The sequence below is a fragment of the Garra rufa genome, chromosome 18 (assembly GCF_049309525.1).
Source record: "Garra rufa chromosome 18, GarRuf1.0, whole genome shotgun sequence".
In the NCBI taxonomy this organism is placed as follows: domain Eukaryota; kingdom Metazoa; phylum Chordata; class Actinopteri; order Cypriniformes; family Cyprinidae; genus Garra; species Garra rufa.
The window spans coordinates 17,004,225-17,022,388 of record NC_133378.1 but is presented as its reverse complement, the minus strand read 5'-3'; the positions used below and the strand labels follow the sequence as shown (position 1 = coordinate 17,022,388).

General features: G+C 37.0%; 1 protein-coding gene across 2 annotated transcripts in view; it reads right to left on the bottom strand.

Moving 5' to 3' along the window:
* LOC141290495 (6-phosphofructo-2-kinase/fructose-2,6-bisphosphatase) overlaps window positions 1–18,164 on the bottom strand; it is a 67,373-nt gene that overhangs the window by 12,481 nt on the left and 36,728 nt on the right. Inside the window, exons 1-4 of one of the 2 annotated variants that reach the window (XM_073822622.1) lie at window positions 5,223–5,424; window positions 4,151–4,276; window positions 2,985–3,081; window positions 2,441–2,507 (exon numbers count right to left, since the gene is read on the bottom strand). In XM_073822622.1, coding sequence (XP_073678723.1) covers window positions 2,441–2,507; window positions 2,985–3,081; window positions 4,151–4,276; window positions 5,223–5,313 — 381 coding nt within the window. In that variant the 5' untranslated portion in view covers window positions 5,314–5,424. Of the gene's footprint in view, window positions 1–2,440; window positions 2,508–2,984; window positions 3,082–4,150; window positions 4,277–5,222; window positions 5,425–18,164 lie in introns of those variants that run through there. The other variant, XM_073822623.1, reaches the window with a different exon arrangement.

The window sequence follows — 18,164 nt, the reverse complement described above, 5'->3', positions numbered from 1 at the left end:
TGGAGCTGGTTTCAGGCATGTAAATAATTAAATAAATTAGCACAATAATGATAATATCATGTATCACGATCTCACAGGCTGACGATAGGACCAACATCACTGTAGTGTATTATTTGCTCACCCTCCATGCATCCTAGGTGTATATGACTTCCTTCTTTCAGACGACTGCAATCGGAGTTATATTAAAAATAATCCTGGCACTCCCAAGCTTTAGAAAGGCATAGACTGAACGGCATAGACGAGCGTCCTTCATCAAACCCAGAACTAATCGAGCCATTTGTGCCAGCCTGGGGAGAAAGCTATTGTAATAATGTAAATTGTGTGAAAAATTATGCGTTTTTCGAATCACCAAGCATGAGAGTATGTTCTAGTGCACCCCCAAAACAAAATAAAGACTTTGTAAAAGTCCATAATAGGACCCCTTTTAATCAGCATAGATGTATCCTGAGATTGTCTTACAATAGGGAGATAAGAGGGTCTGTATTACTTACTATTGGAGAAAGCGTAACGGTCAACTTGGATCTCATTACAGCCTTATCATCACTGAATTTTAGTTCAGAGTTGTGTCACACTTAAACGCTGTTTATGGATAACATAGGAATGAATGTTGTAAGCTGAATCCCACTTGTCGCAAAAAGTCAGTGACTTTTCTTGTAAAATGCCATTTTTCCGATGTAAACTCTAAAAATAGTTAAATTAAGGATTGGTTAGTGCAAAACATGTAGAAAATTAGCCTATAGGCGGTCAAATCATTAAATGATAAGCAGTTTCTTCTAAAAAGCTGTTTATTCAGCGTAGTGAAGCCTCTCCTCCATTGACATCCATTCAACGAAAACGGCCTGGGGTTTGTTTCATAAAACAAGTTTACCAAATAAGCCAGGTTTATTTCAGTTAGTCAAACTTATTGTCACTTGATTTGTTTTCAGAAAGCAAATTTACCATCACTCTGGCACCTTATGCTGGGAAACTAACTAACTGTCAGGCTAAGCTAAGTTCCTATAACACTGAACAATAGGAACACAGTGATATTACCACTGACTTCCTCACATACAATTATTTGACTTTATTATCAGTCCAAAAATGAACAGACAGAAAGAGCAACTTAAATAAATTAAATAAATGCCTAGTTCTGCCATGTCGTTAACATAATTGATGATATTACAGAGTTATACGACTTATCACAAGCTGATTGGTTCACATTGTGTTGCAGCCTTGGTGAGCATGAAAGACTTTAAAAACATTAAAAAATCTGGTAATACTTTCTATGAAGCCTGTATTTATAACACATTATAAGGGTATTCTTAATGCATTATAATGAATGCATAATGCATTATCAAAATGTAATATGTTATATCATCTCATGCATAATCATAACAACAATTATAATACTTACGCATTTGAGATTATAACTTTTAAGGGTAACACTTTATTTTACGGTCTCTTAACTAGTTGCTTATTAGTATATATATATTACTAGCATATTTGCCATTTATTAGTACTAATTAAACACATATTAAGCACACACTAATTAAGCACACAAGCCTTATTCTACATGACCTTATTCTACATCCCTAATCCTACCCAATACTTAAACTTAACAACTACCTTACTAAATATTAATTAGCTGCAAATCAGGAATTTATTAAGGGAAAAGTCATAATTAATAGTGAATAAGTGTTCCCTATTCTAAAGTGTTATCCTTTTAAGTGTATGATTATTTATAACACACAATGAACACCATATTAAATCTACTTCATTTATAATTTATTTTTTACATTTTATTACATTTTATTTTGATGGTCCCCTTAGTCTATTGATTATAAGTAACTTAAGTAACTAACACTCCTTAAAGGTATTAGTAGACTTAGGTTAAGGTTAGGCTAGGTAGAAGGTTCACGTACTTGTAATCAGTTTGTCTTTTTCTAAGTGGTCTTTGTCTGCTTTAAGTGAAGTAACATAAGTAAGATGGCAAGATATGAGACTTATAATATGTTATAACTATGAGAAGTATAATCCATGGTAACTTAAGTAGATGCAACGTGTTCATTGTGTGTTATAAATCATAATACTCTTAAAAGCTATAACCACAAATAAGTAAATATTATAATACATTAAAACTGTCCTTATGAATACTCTTGAGATGATATAACATATTATAAGGTTTTTTATAATGCATTATGCATTTATTATAATGTCTTAAGAAGCCTTGTAATATATTTTAAATACAGGCTTCATAGAAAGTGTTACCAAAAATCTTAATATTCCAAATACTTAGCAGGGAACATTAAACAATGAACGCTGGAGCAATAGTAACTTCTACGATAACACTTATTTCCTTAGCAGTGTTTACTGCTAATTGTTCAGTGAACGACACATCTCTTCTAAATGTATCCATTTCTGTAGTAACATCAGTAACTGGTGTGTGTGTGTTGTCACTTACTGCCACTTGTCCATGATCTTGAGTAAAGTAACAAAAGACGTCTTGCAAAGCCGCCAGTGCACACGCTCTAAAGCACACATTTTACAAAAAACAAACAGACAAACAAAAAACATTTGAAAATACAAAAATGTGTACAATACAGTTGATACAACAGTTGGTTTTGGTGCTCGTATTTGATATTCAGAGACTCTTTCAGCAGGTTACATTACTCCAGTAGCAGGTGATTGTCTTTATGAGAGTCACAGTATCATTCACTCATCTGATGGATTCTCTGCTAAATATTTGGAATAATTAAGATTTTTAGTAACACTTTCTATGAAGCCCGTATTTGCTTCATCTGATGGACTCAGCCATTGTGTATTGGCTCAAAGGCCACTGAATCGCAGCCTTGCTGATGTTCAGACAAACAGAATGATTATGAGTATGATATTGCTTTAATGCAACAATCAAATAAACAAGACCCTTTTACTGCATTTGGAACAATAGCACTCTTGCTCAGGTGACACTGCTTAAATGAAACTTGTATAAAGTGTGAGTTTCTCACTTGCGAATTTTCATGGCCTCTTCGTTGTCTGGGCGGAAGAATTCATAACTCTTATAGGTGCGTACAGCATCCCTGCGGTACTGTCCAACGTTAAACACTGTTAAAATAGTTTTGCATCAGTGATACTGTATAGTGCAATAAATAATGCTCTAGAATTTGAGGCAAGTTACAGATACACTTTTAAGACTTTTACACTGCAAAAAATGCTTTTCTTACTTAGATTTTTTGTCTTGTTTTAAATCAAAAAGGATTTTCTAGACAAGTAAAAATGTTCTTGTTTTTTTTTAGAAAAAAACATGTCAAAATTAGGTGTGTTTTGCTTGAAACATGCAAAATAATCTGCCAAAGGGGTAAGAAAAAAAGCTTCTTTTCTGTTTGAAATAAGATTTTTTTGCTTACCCCATTGGCAGATTATTTAGCTTGTTCTATGCAAAAACTCATTTAATTTTAACTTGTTTTTTTTTTCTGAAAACAAGAAAATAATTTTAACTTGTCTAGAAAATCCTCCTCGATTGAAGATTTTTTATCTAAGTAAGAAAATCATTTTTTGATTTCTTGAAAAACAATCTGCTAAAGTTGCCCATTTAAGAGTGATAATGCCAGAATTTACCATTGTGTTGGCAACAAATAAATCAGCCAGAAATTATCTGTATTAACTAGTAACTGGACAGTTTGATCAGTTAACAGAAACATCTAAATCTACCAATTGCTTTGTCAATGGATAATGAACATTTATCTATGATCATCTGCTCACTGCAAAAATGCTTTTCTTACTTATATTTTTTTGTTCTGTTTCCAGCCAAAATATCTAAAATTTCTTAAATCAACAAGTATTTTCTAGACGAGTAAAAATTATTTTCTTGTTTTCAGAAAGAAAGGCAAAATTAAGTGAGTTATTGCTTAGAACAAGCAAAATAATCTGCCAATGGGGTAAGCAAAAAAAATCTTATTTCAAACAGAAAACAAGATGATTTTTCTTATCCCATTGGAATTTAAGTTTAACTTGCTTTTTTCTAAAAACAAGACAATAGTTTTTACTCATCTAAAAAGCATTTTTTTGCAGTGCTGGTTAACGAATGCTTGGTTATAATGTGGCAGAAGATTTGGTGCTCCTACCTGCTAACTGATCCATTCGTATTAATGTTTCCATGTATAATAATTCTCACCCTTGGTGGGAACTCCAATCCAGTTGAGGTAGCGTGTGAGTTTCTTCGAGATGTAGGTCTTTCCACGGGCAGGCAGGCCAACCATCACAATCATGGTGGGAGAGTTGGTGAACTGCGGTACTGATGCTGAAACAAACACACACCATGTCTAAACAACAAAAACAAAATCTAAATACACTGTAAGTATTAGTCTAACATTTCATACAGAAACAGACTCATCATTTGATATGGTTTTATAATGCATTTCTGTAACTGAACTCCCACACAACTCATTTTTAATTAGTGATGAACTATACATCAGTGAAGAAATTGTACTAGTGTCTCGTGTACAAGTGGTCTCTCTTTCTTTGTGTTTGTGTAAAGGGCAGTGAACTGCGAGGTGAATACCCCTGAGGACACAAACTCTCACACACTGTGTCAAACAGCATTAAAAAACACACAAAACAACACAAAATGGATTTTTATTACAAATAATCACTAACAAATTCTTGTATTAGGAAATATCATCGGTATATATTTTATTTTAAAGCATTTTTCACTACTTTCCTATGCCTCTATTTATATAACTCTCACTTCTCACATCAGCCACTTAAAATACTTTGAGGGCTTTATGAAAAATAGTTTACAAAAGTCTAAAAGAAAAGTCGTTACAAATGTTTTACAAAGAAGCATTTAAGAAATGCACTATTTCTAACAGTGTAATTAACTGATACTTTTACTTTTCTTTTTTCTTCCTTGTTTCCAGTCAAAATATCTAAAAAATTAAATCAAAAAGCATTTTCTAGACAAGTGAAATTAATTTTCTTAAAACAAGCAAAATAGTCAGAAAACTAGATTAATTTGTTTACTCCATTGGCAGATTATTTTGCTTGCTTCAGGCAAAAAAAAAAAAAAAAAAAGAAATAAAAATCTGAAAACAAGATTTTTATTAGTCTAGAAAATACTTCTTGATTTAAGAATTTGTAGATATTTTGGCTAGAAACAGAAAAAAATCTAAGTAAGAAAAGCATTTTTTGCCGTGCAAAATTAGAGTGAGGGATAAAACAGATGTTTTTTCAGACATAAGACTTACAGCCTCTTCTCTGTCTCAGCCTGCTGCTCATCCATGGCACCCAGATCTTCTCCAGAGGATTTTGTGTAAGTTCAATTTGCGACTGATACATATTCACCAGTGTGTGTCAGACAGCTTGTGTCTGTGTATGATTTATACAGGTGAGTATGGTAATTGCACAAAGTGAACCTGACTGCTAATGTGTCTAAAAAGAATATATGCACAGCCTTGTCCACTTGGGAGCAGATGTGTATTTAAACCGGTGAACCCTGATGGAGGAGGTGCATCAAAGCACCTGACCAAAAAACAGCCTATCAATACTTACCACAAATAAATGGCCACTGATAACCATTATAAAATAAATCCTCCTTTCCATCACTATGTAAAGTCAGTTAATCTGGAATACCCAGAAATATTTATATTTAAATTAAGTTACTAATTTTAAACACCATAAAAAATAAATCAAAACCAACAGCTATAATGTAAAAACAATTAAAAAAAAAAAAATAATAAAAAAAATACTATTGCACTGCAAAAAATGCTTTTCTTGCTTAGATTTTTTTTGTCTTGTTTCCAGCCAAAATATCTAAAAATTCTTAAATCGAGACAATCTAGACAAGTTAAAATTATTTTCTTGTTTTCAAAAAAAAAAAAAAAGAGTCAAAATTAAGTTATTTTTTGCTTAGAACAAACAAAATAATCTGCCAGTGGGGTACGCAAAAAAAAAAAAAATCTTATTTCAAACAGAAAACAAGATTATTTTTCTTACCATTTTGGCAGATTATTTTGTATGTTTCAAGCAAAAACACACCTAATTAGGGCCCGAGCCCAAAAGGGCGAAGGCCCTATTGTTTTTCTAAGGATTATTATTAGGGCCCGAGCCCAAAAGGGCGAAGGCCCTATTGTTTTTCTAAGGATTATTATTAGGGCCCGAGCCCAGAATGGGCGAAGGCCCTCTTGTTTTCCTAAGGATTCTTATTAGGGCCCGAGCACCGATGGTGTGAGGACCCTATTGAATCTGCTCCGTTTATTATTAGGGCCCGAGCACCGATGGTGTGAGGACCCTATTGAATCTGCTCCGTTTATTATTAGGGCCCGAGCACTGCAGTGCGAGGACCCTATTGGAATTGCTCCGTTTATTATTATTCTTCCGCTTCTTCTTCTCCAAAATGAAAAGTCTTTTTGAGGGCCTAAACATGCTTGAAAACTCACGAAATTTTGCACACGCATCAGACCTGGCGAAAATTTACATCTGATATGGTTTTCAGAAGTGGGTGTGCCAAAATGGCTCGATAGCGCCACCTATAAAATTTCAACGGAGTGCGCCTCGAGCTGCGTTTCACATACATGTACGAAACTCGGTACACATATGTAACACACCAATACCTACAAAAAAGTCTCCTGGTGCAGCATCCGAAACCCAACAGGAAGTCCGTTATATTGAATTTCCTGTAAGATTTTTGTGCAGTTTTTGCCATTTTCAGGCCTCGTACTTTAACGAACTCCTCCTACAGTTTTTATCCGATCATCTTCAAATTTGCTGAGTGTCATCATAAGGCCTTTGCGATGTTAAATTGCGAAGCTTTAGAGTTTTCGTTAAAGGGCGTGTCCGTGGCGGCCGGCCAAACTTTGATGTTTCGCCATGAAAAAGGAAGTTGTTATAAGTCAGGCATACAATGTCCGATCTGCCTCAAACTTCACATGTTTGATAACAGTCCGGTCCTGAACACATGCAAGTGCCCATATTCAGTTATAGTCATAGCGCCACCTGCTGATGACAGGAAGTGATATGTATAACACTGTTACGGACTTCTAGCAACATATTGTAAAGCGTTAACAAGTCTTAAATAGGCTAGCAACATGCTACAAACATGTTAAAACATGCTAGCAACGCTTAGCTAAGAGCTAAAGCATGCTATTAATACAAATACAAAAGGAAATTGCTGTAACTCATGTATATAATGTCGAATCTGACCCAAACTTAATATTCAACATGCTACAAACATAGTAAAGCATGCTAGCAACACTTAGCTAATCTGCTAAAGCATGCTAATAATACAATGAAACAGGAAGTTACTCTAATTCAGGCATACAATGTCCAATCAGCCCCAAAATTAACATGTTTGATAAGAGTCCTGGCCTGAACACACGCCCATGCCCGTATTCAGTTATAGTCATAGCGCCACCAGCTGGTAACAGGAAGCCACATGTTTAATACTGTTGTGGATGCCTAGCAACATTTTAAAAATATCAACAACTGTTAAAAAGGGTAGCAACATGCTAGAAACATGCTATAACATGTTAGCAACATTTAGCTAAGTGTTAAAGCATGCTCTTAATGCAATGAAACAGGAAGTTACTGTAACTCAGGCATGCAATGTCCAATCAGCCCCAAACTTCACATGTTTGATAACAGTCCTGACCTGAAGATATCTACATGCCCATATTCAGTTATAGTCACAGCGCCACCTGCTGACAACAGGAAGTGATGTTTAATGGTGTTACAGACTCCTAGCAACATATTAAAAAGTGTTAGCAAGTTTTAAATAGGCTAGCATCATGCTAGAATCATGTTAAAACATGCTAGCAACACTTAGCTAAGAGCTAAAGCATGATAATAATACAAAGAAAAATAAGTGCAACTCATGCATACAATGTCCAATCTGACCAAAGCTTAATATGTTTGATAAGAGTCCTGGTCTGAACACAAGCCCATGCCCATATTCAGTTATAGTCATTGTGCCACCTGCTGGCAACAGGAAGTCACATGTTTAATACTGTTGTGGAAGCCCAGCAACATTTTAAAAATATCAACAAGTGTTAAATAGGGTAGCAACATGCGAGAAACACGTTAGCAACATTTAGCTAAGTGCTAAAGCATACTCTTAATGCAATGAAACAGGAAGTTACTGTAACTCAGGCATGCAATGTCCAATCAGCCCCAAACTTCACATGTTTGATAACAGTCCTGACCTGAAGATATCTACATGCCAATATTCAGTTATAGTCATAGCGCCACCTGCTGACAACAGGAAGTGGCGTTTAATGGTGTTACGGACTCCTAGCAACATATTAAAAAGCGTTAGCAACTTTTAAATAGGCTAGCATCATGCTAGAATCATGTTAAAACATGCTAGCAACACTAGGCTAAGAGCTAAAGCATGATATTAATACAAAGAAAAATAAGTGTAACTCATGCATACAATGTCCAATATGACCCAAGCTTAATATGTTTGATAAGAGTCCTGGTCTGAACACAAGCCGATGCCCATATTCAGTTATAGTCATTGTGCCACCTGCTGGCAACAGGAAGTCACATGTTTAATACTGTTGTGGATACCCAGCAACATTTAAAAAATATCAACAAGTGTTAAATAGGGTAGCAACATGCTAGAAACATGTTAGCAACATTTAGCTAAGTGCTAAAGCATACTCATAATGCAATGAAACAGGAAGTTACTGTAACTCAGGCATGCCAGGTCCAATCAGCCCCAAACTTCACATGTTTGATAACAGTCCTGGCCTGAATACATTTACATGCCAATATTCAGTTATAGTCATAACGCCACCATCTGGCAACAGCAAATTACTTGTTTTACACTAACTTGAACATGCAATGTACAATTTGCACCAAACTTGACATGTTTGCCAATAGTCCTGGCCTGAAGACATCTAAAAGCCAATATTTCGTAATAGCGCCACCTGTTGGCAGCAGGATATGTCAAGTATTACACTCAAGCATGCCATGTTCAATCTGCACCAACCTTCATATGTTTGATAAAATCGCTTGCCTGAACACATCTGCATGCCAATATTCAGTTATACACATAGCGCCACCAGGTGGCAGCAAGAAATCTGGCACATCTAAATTACTTCCACATATTCCTCCTAAATTTACTATGTTAAAAGCATAGTGCCCACCATTCGCCACAGGTCGGCGGTGAGCCCGGTGCGAGGGCCCTCCCATCGCTGCTTGCAGCTTTAATTATTATTAGGGCCCGAGCACCGATGGTGTGAGGACCCTATTGAATCTGCTCCGTTTATTATTATTATTATTAGGGCCCGAGCACCGATGGTGTGAGGACCCTATTGGATCTGCTTCGTTTATTATTATTATTATTATTATTATTATTATTATTATTATTATTATTCTTCTCCAAAATGAATCGCATTTTTGAGGGCTTAGACATACCCGAAAACTCATGAAACTTCGCACACACATCAGACCTGGCGAAAATTTACGTCTGATATGGGTTTCAGAAGTGGGTGTGGCAAAATGGCTCGACAGCGCCACCTTTACACGTTCCGCGGTGTGCGCTTTCAGCTGTGATTCACGTACATGCACGGAAATCGGTACACACATGTAACACACCAATACCTACAAAAAAGCCTCTTGGAACAAAATCCGGAACCCAACAGGAAGTCGGTTAATATTAATATTCTCAACAAAATGTGTGTCATTTTTGCCATTTTCAGGCGTCGTACTTGAACGAACTCCTCCTAGAGATTTATTCGGATCAACGCCAAATTTGCAGAGTCTAATCTAAAGCCCTTTGTGACGTTAAATTGTGAAGATCTAGAGTTTTCATCGGAGGGCGTGTCCATGGCGGCCTCGCAAATTTCGATGTTTCGCCATGAAAAAGGAAGTTGCTATAACTCAGGCATACAATGTCCGATCCGTCCCAATCTTCACATGTGTGATAACACTCCTGACCTGATGACATCTACATGCCCATATTCAGTTTTACTCATAGCGCCACCTGCTGGCAACAGGAAGTGTCATGCTGTACTCTGCAACAAGCTCCTCCAAGAGATTTTATCAGATCAACACCAAAATCGGTCAGTCTAATAAAAAGGCTTTAGCGATGTTAAACTGCGAAGATCTTGAGTTTTCGTTGAAGGGCGTGTCCGTGGCGGCCTGGCAAATTTCGAGGTCTCGCCATGGATATAAAACTTGTTATAACTCAGCCATAAAATGTCCGATTTGCCTCAAACTTCACATATTCGATAAGAGTCCTGGCCTGGACACATCTGAAGGCCAATATTCTATTATAATCACAGCGCCACCTGTTGGCAACAGGAAATGACTTGTATCAAACTCCTCCTAGAGATTTAATGATATCAACATTATATTTGGTCAGTCTGATCTAGAGGCCTTAGAGATGTTAAATTGCGAAGATCTTGAGTTTTCGTTAAAGGGCTTGTCCGTGGCGGCGTGACAAAGTTTGATGTTTCGCCATGGACATAGAAGTTGTTATAACTCAGCCATAAAATGTCCGATCTGCCTCAAACTTCACATGTTTGGTAAAAGTCCTGGCCTGAAGACATCTAAAGGCCAATATACAGATATTATTATAGCGCCACCCATTGGCAGTAGGATATTTCATATCTTGCACTAACTCAAATATACCAAGGTCAATCTGCACCAAACTTCATATGTTTGATGAAAGTGCTGGCCTGAACACATCTACATGCCAATAATCAGTTATAGGCATAGCGCCACCAGCTGGCAGCAGGAAGTTTGGCACATTTAAGTGACTTTGATCTATTTTTCCTACATTTACTGTATTAAAAGCATACTGCCCACCGTTTGCTGTTTTCCTAAAGCCACCGGTCGGCGGTGAGCCCGGGTGCGAGGGCCCGTTCATCGCTGCTTGCAGCTTTAATTATTAGGGCCCGAGCACCGATGGTGTGAGGACCCTATTGAATCTGCTCCGTTTATTAGGGCCCGAGCACCGATGGTGTGAGGACCCTATTGGATCTGCTTCGTTTATTATTAGGGCCCGAGCACCGATGGTGTGAGGACCCTATTGGATCTGCTTCGTTTATTATTATTATTAGGGCCCGAGCACTACAGTGCGAGGACCCTATTGGAATTGCTCCGTTTATTATTCTTCTTCTTCTTCTTCTTCTTCTCCAAAATGAAAAGTCTTTTTGAGGGCCTAAACATGCCCGAAAACTCATGAAACTTTGCACACGCATCAGACCTGGCGAAAATTTACATCTGATATGGTTTTCAAAAGTGGGTGTGGCAAAATGGCTCGATAGCGCCACCTATAAAATTTCAATGGAGTGCCCCTCGAGCTACGTTTCACGTACATGTACGAAACTCGGTACACATATGTAACACACCAATACCTACAAAAAAGTCTCCTGGTGCAACATCCGAAACCCAACAGGAAGTCCGTTATATTGAATTTCCTGTACGATTTTTGTGCAGTTTTTGCCATTTTCAGGCCTCATACTTTAACGAACTCCTCCTACAGTTTTTATCCGATCATCTTCAAATTTGCTGAGTGTCATCATAAGGCCTTTGCGATGTTAAATTGCGAAGATTTAGAGTTTTCGTCGAAGGGCGTGTCCGTGGCGGCCGGACAAACTTTGATGTTTCGCCATGAAAAAGGAAGTTGCTATAACTCAGGCATACGATGTCCGATCTGCCTCAAACTTCACATGTTTGATGACAGTCCGGTCCTGAACACACGTCAGTGCCCATATTCAGTTATAGTCATAGCGCCACCTGCTGACAACAGGAAATTACATGTTTAACACTGTTACGGACTCCTAGAAACATATTGAAAAGCGTTAACAAGTCTTAAATAGGCTAGCAACATGCTACAAACATGCTAAAACATGCTAGCAACACTTAGCTAAGAGCTAAAGCATGCTATTAATACAAATACAAAAGGAAATTGCTGTAACTCATGTATATACTGTTGAATCTGACCCAAACTTAATATTCAACATGCTACAAAAATAATAAAGCATGCTAGCAACACTTAGCTAATATGTTAAAGCATGCTAATAATACAATGAAACAGGAAGTTACTCTAACTCAGGCATACAATGTCCAATCAGCCCCAAACTTAACATGTTTGATAAGAATCCTGGCCTAAACACACGCCAATGCCCGTATTCAGTTATAGTCATAGCGCCACCAGCTGGTAACAGGAAGCCACATGTTTAATACTGTTGTGGATGCCTAGCAACATTTTAAAAAAATTCAACAACTGTTAAACAGGGTAGCAACATGCTAGAAACATGCTATAACATGTTAGCAACATTTAATGCTAAAGCATACTCTTAATGCAATGAAACAGGAAGTTACTCTAACTCAGGCATGCAATGTCCAATCAGCCCCAAACTTCACATGTTTGATAACAGTCCTGACCTGAAGATATCTACATGCCAATATTCAGTTATAGTCATAGCGCCACCTACTGTCAACAGGAAGTGACATGTTTAACACTGTGACACACTATTAGCAACACACTAAAAAAGCCATTGAGTGCTAAACTAGTTTAAAACGTACTCAAACATGCTAGCAGCACTTACTTAGTGCTAAAGCATGTTGTTAAAGACATAAAACAGGAAGTTGCTGTAGCTCAGGCATGCAATGTCCAATCAGCCCCAAACTTCACATGTTTGATAAGACTCCTGGCCTGAAGATATATACATGCCCATATTCAGTTATAATCACAGCGCCACCTGCTGACAACAGGAAGTGAAATTTAATGGTATTACGGACTCCTAGCAACATATTAAAAAGCGTTAGCAAGTTTTAAATAGGCTAGCATCATGCTAGAATCATGTTAAAACATGTTAGCAACACTTAGCTAAGAGCTAAAGCATGATATTAATACAAAGAAAAATAAGTGTAACTCATGCATACAATGTCCAATCTGACCCAAGCTTAATATGTTTGATAAGAGTCCTGGTCTGAACACAAGCCCATGCCTATATTCAGTTATAGTCATAGTGCCACCTGCTGGCAACAGAAAGTCACATGTTTAATACCGATGTGGATGCCCAGCAACATTTTAAAAATATCAACAAGTGTTAAATAGGGTAGCAACATGCTAGAAACATGTTAGCAACATTTAGCTAAGTGCTAAAGCATACTCTTAATGCAATGAAACAGGAAGTTACTGTAACTCAGGCATGCAATGTCCAATCAGCCCCAAACTTAATATGTTTGATAAGAGTCCTGGCCTGAATACATTTACATGCCAGTATTTAGTTATAGTCATAGTGCCACCTGCTGGCAACAGGAAGTCACATGTTTAATACTGTTGTGGATGCCAAGCAACATTTTAAAAATATCAACAAGTGTTAAATAGGGTAGCAACATGCTAGAAACATGTTAGCAACATTTAGCTAAGTGCTAAAGCATGCTCTTAATGCAATGAAACAGGAAGTTACTGTAACTCAGGCATGCAATGTCCAATCAGCCCCAAACTTCACATGTTTGATAACAGTCGTGACCTGAAGATGTCTACATGCCAATATTCAGTTATAGTTATAGCGCCACCTACTGTCAACAGGAAGTGACATGTTTAACACTGTAACACACTATTAGCAACACACTAAAAAAGCCATTGAGTGCTAAACTAGTTTAAAACGTACTCAAACATGCTAGCAACACTTACTTAGTGCTAAAGCATGTTGTTAAAGACATAAAACAGGAAGTTACTGTAACTAAGGCATGCAGTGTCCAATCAGCCCCAAACTTCACATGTTTGATAAGACTCCTGGCCTGAAGATATATACATGCCCATATTCAGTTATAGTCACAGCGCCACCTGCTGACAACAGGAAGTGATGTTTAATGGTGTTACGGACTCCTAGCAACATATTAAAAAGCTTTAGCAAGTTTTAAATAGGCTAGCATCATGCTAGAATCATGTTAAAACATGCTAGCAACACTTAGCTAAGAGCTAAAGCATGATATTAATACAAAGAAAAATAAGTGTAACTCATGCATACAATGTCCAATCTGACCCAAGCTTAATATGTTTGATAAGAGTCCTGGTCTGAACACAAGCCCATGCCCATATTCAGTTATAGTCATAGTGCCACCTGCTGGCAACAGGAAGTCACATGTTTAATACTGTTGTGGATGCCAAGCAACATTTTAAAAATATCAACAAGTGTTAAATAGGGTAGCAACATGCTAGAAACATGTTAGCAACATTTAGCTAAGTGCTAAAGCATACTCTTAATGCAATGAAACAGGAAGTTACTGTAACTCAGGCATGCAATGTCCAATCAGCCCCAAACTTAATATGTTTGATAAGAGTCCTGGCCTGAATACATTTACATGCCAGTATTTAGTAATAGTCATAGCGCCACCAGCTGGCAACAGCAAATTACTTGTTTTACACTAACTTAAGCATGCAATGTACAATTTGCACCAAACTTGACATGTTTGCCAATAGTCCTGGCCTGAAGACATCTAAAAGCCAATATTTCGTAATAGCGCCACCTGTTGGCAGCAGGATATGTCATGACTTACACTCAAGCATGCCATGTTCAAACTTCACCAAACTTCATATGTTTCATGAAAGCACTGGCCTGAACACATCTGCATGCCAATATTCAGTTATAGGCATATCGCCACCAGCTGGCAGCAGGAAGATTGACACATATCAATGACTTTGACATATTCCTCCTACATTTACTGTGTTAATAGCATAGTGCCCACCATTCGCCACCGATCGGCGGTGAGCCCGAGTGCGAGGGCCCTACCATCGCTGCTTGCAGCTTTAATTAGGGCCCGAGCCCAAAAGGGCGAAGGCCCTATTGTTCTTCTAAGGGTTATTATTTTTTTTTTTTTTTTTTTTTTTTTTTTCAACCTTCCGGGCACTTTTGGGGGTCTTAACATACTCAAAAACTCTTGAAAATTTGCACACACGTCGGAATCTGCGGCCATCAGGACGCCAAAGAGGCTGGGACCCGGGCATGGTTCAGGGCCTCTACAGCGCCCCCTGGAACACAGTTTGAAAACTTGATGTACTGCGCACACATACTTGCATGTATTGATATGAAACTCGGTACACATATAGATCTCACTGAGCCAAACAACTTTTGTACTCTATGTCATAGGCTCCACCTGACAGGAAGTGAGATATTTAGGGCTGTTTAAAAAGCGCATGCTCTGGAATTTAACGTACTCCTCCCAGGAATTCCATGGGATTGTCACCAAACTCGGTCAGCATGATCTCAAGACATTGGGGACGCTAAATTGCGAGGAGATTTTTGATATCTCGAACGGTTTGGCCGTGGCAAGGCGACAAAGTTATGGCGAGAAATGAGAAACAGGAAGTGTCTAATAACTGTTGCACACATTGCCTGATTCTGATGAAACTTCACCAGTTTGTTCGTTGTATGATGCCGATTCCATAAATGTGACTATTATGAGTCAAAGTTATAGCGCCACCAACTGGCAGCAGGAAGTGTGTCATTTTCAAAATGCTTTGAAATCAGCCTCTTAATTTTACTCGATTTTCTTTAAACTTCATCAAAATCATGTCAAAACACGGCCGATGAGAATATGTAAAGGGGTCGATGATAAATCGAATGCTGTTGCCATGGCAACATGTCAAACTTTAAAATTAGATTCCTGTCTTTTCGAGGCAGTTAACATGCTTAGAATTTCATGAAACTCAACACACACATCAATATTAATGATAGTTAGACACTGGCAAAAGGTCATAAATGGGCGTGGAGCAGGCACTCTATAGCGCCATCTTTTGACAAAAGTTGGGGGGTTAGTTTTTCCTACAGTCACCAAACTCTGTACATATATTAATCTCATCAATTTGGACAACTTTCTAAATTAAACTCATTAGCTGAGACCAACAGGAAGCCGGCTATTTTGATTTGAATGTGGATTTTTGGAAAAATCAGGCTGTAAACAAATGCACACTACTTCTAAGAACAACCAGCTGTTCACACCAAACTTTTTTAACATGAAGAGAATATTCTGAAGATGTTAAATTGCGAGCGGATTTTGGATATCTTGAACGGTGTGGACGTGGTGATTTTTTAAAGATATAGTAAAAAATATTTTTATATCTTTAAAGTGCAGCATCCAAACTCTTTAAAACTTTTTTCACACAGAGATCTAATCATTCTGAGCAAGTGCTGGAAATAAAAAATGTATACAAGCTTCTATGAATTAAAGAAAATTTAAAAAAGAACTCAGAAACCTGCTGTCACTCTGGTGAATGTCTCTACAGTATGTGTGTGCGTTCAGTCAGGCACAGAGAAGCTCATTATTGCAGGGGGGAGGGGTGAGAGGCAGAGAGGGAGAGAGGGGTAGAAAGTGAAACATGCTATCTTGCTTATAGACCATCTTTGAGAAATGCACATATATATATACATAGTGTAATCGAAATAAATACGTCTGATCTTTGAGAGTCTGATATTTTGAGAAAATATAAAGGGTCACTAAGTCTTTCATTGTTTGTATTTTGCAGTTGTTGTTTTTTTATTTTTTTATTTTTTTACTGAACTATACCATGAACTTGTCCTATTCAGTCACATAGCAAAAGATTAAGAAAAATTAAACTTTTAGCATTAGCGATTTATCTTCATTGATAGACATTTATTTTCATAGTGTTATTTATTGAATATAAAATTTAAATTAACAATTTCAAGACAAACTTGGACAACAAAACAAGCTTTGCTGTTATCTGTTCAAAACATCTGAAAATTATAAAATTTTAAGATGATATATATATATATATATATATATATATATATATATATATATATATATATATATATATATATATATATCGCCCCTTTCAATACTCAACTTGTTTTTAAAGATATTTTGAAAGAATGAAGCGTTTATAGAGTACTTTATTGTGTATTGCTGTACACCCCCATGAACTGTGTGCATGTTCATGTTAATTCACAGTACATAAATTATATATGAATACTTTTTTCGCTTAATATTAATTAACATTAATAAATGCTATTTATTTATTGGTCATGTTAACTAATATAGTTAATGCTAACAAATAAAACTGAATGGCAACATTTTATATTTTGTGTGTATGTGTCTGTGTGTTGATTTTAAAGTCTAACCCTTTCAATTCTGTAAACTTTAAATCCAAACTAGCAGAGGGTTACTGTGAATGCATGTGCCAACTGGGCACCGTCTTCCTTATTGATTCTTAGTTATGTAGCGCTTAAGAGTGATGTCTTATAACAGGAGGAGTCACCAGCAAAGCAATATCCACACACAAATTGTACAGATAGGTAACGATGACATTTAATCAGAAGTGGTGGACGTAAAGCAAGCAATAATAACATTTTGTTATCATCATGAATCATGTTCTTATCATCATCATCAGAGTATAGGGAACATTTAGCATATTGGTTCACAGTTGGCATTATCTGAAGTCCTTGCATTGATTGCATTTAATTAAATCAACATTATATTTGGTCAGTCTGATCTTGAGGCCTTAGAGATGTTAAATTGTGAAGATCTTGAGTTTTCATTGAGTTGTTATAACTTAGCCATAAAATGTCTGATCTGCCACAAAATTCACAGGTTTGGTAAGAGTCCTGGCCTGAAGACACCTAAAGACCAATATTCAGATATTATCATAGCGCCACTTGTTGGCAGCAGGATATATCATATCTTTCACTAACTCAAACATACCAAGGTCAATCTGCACCAAACTTCATATGTTTGATAATAGTGATGGCCTGAACACATCTACATGCCAATAATTAGTTACAGGCATAGCGCCACCATCTTTCAGCAGCAAGTTTGGCACATTTAAATGACTTATGACAGATTTTTTCTATATTTACTGTATTAAAAGCATACTGCCCACCGTTTGCTGATTTCCTGAAGCCACCGGTCGGCGGTGAGCCCGGGTGCGAGGGCCCGTTCATCGCTGCTCGCAGCTTTAATTAGGGCCCGACAGTGGTGTAAAGAGTAACCGAAAACCATACTTGAGTAAAAGTACAGATACCTTACTGTAAAAATTACTCCGTTACAAGTTACAAGTCACCAATTCCAATAAGACTTGAGTAAAAGTCTTAAAGTATCCGATTTTAAAAGAACTTAAGTATTTTACTCGTACTGAATGTAGGCTCAAAGAACACAAAGAAATGTGTATAACAAGAAACCGTTTATTTTTGTGAATTTATTTATATCCT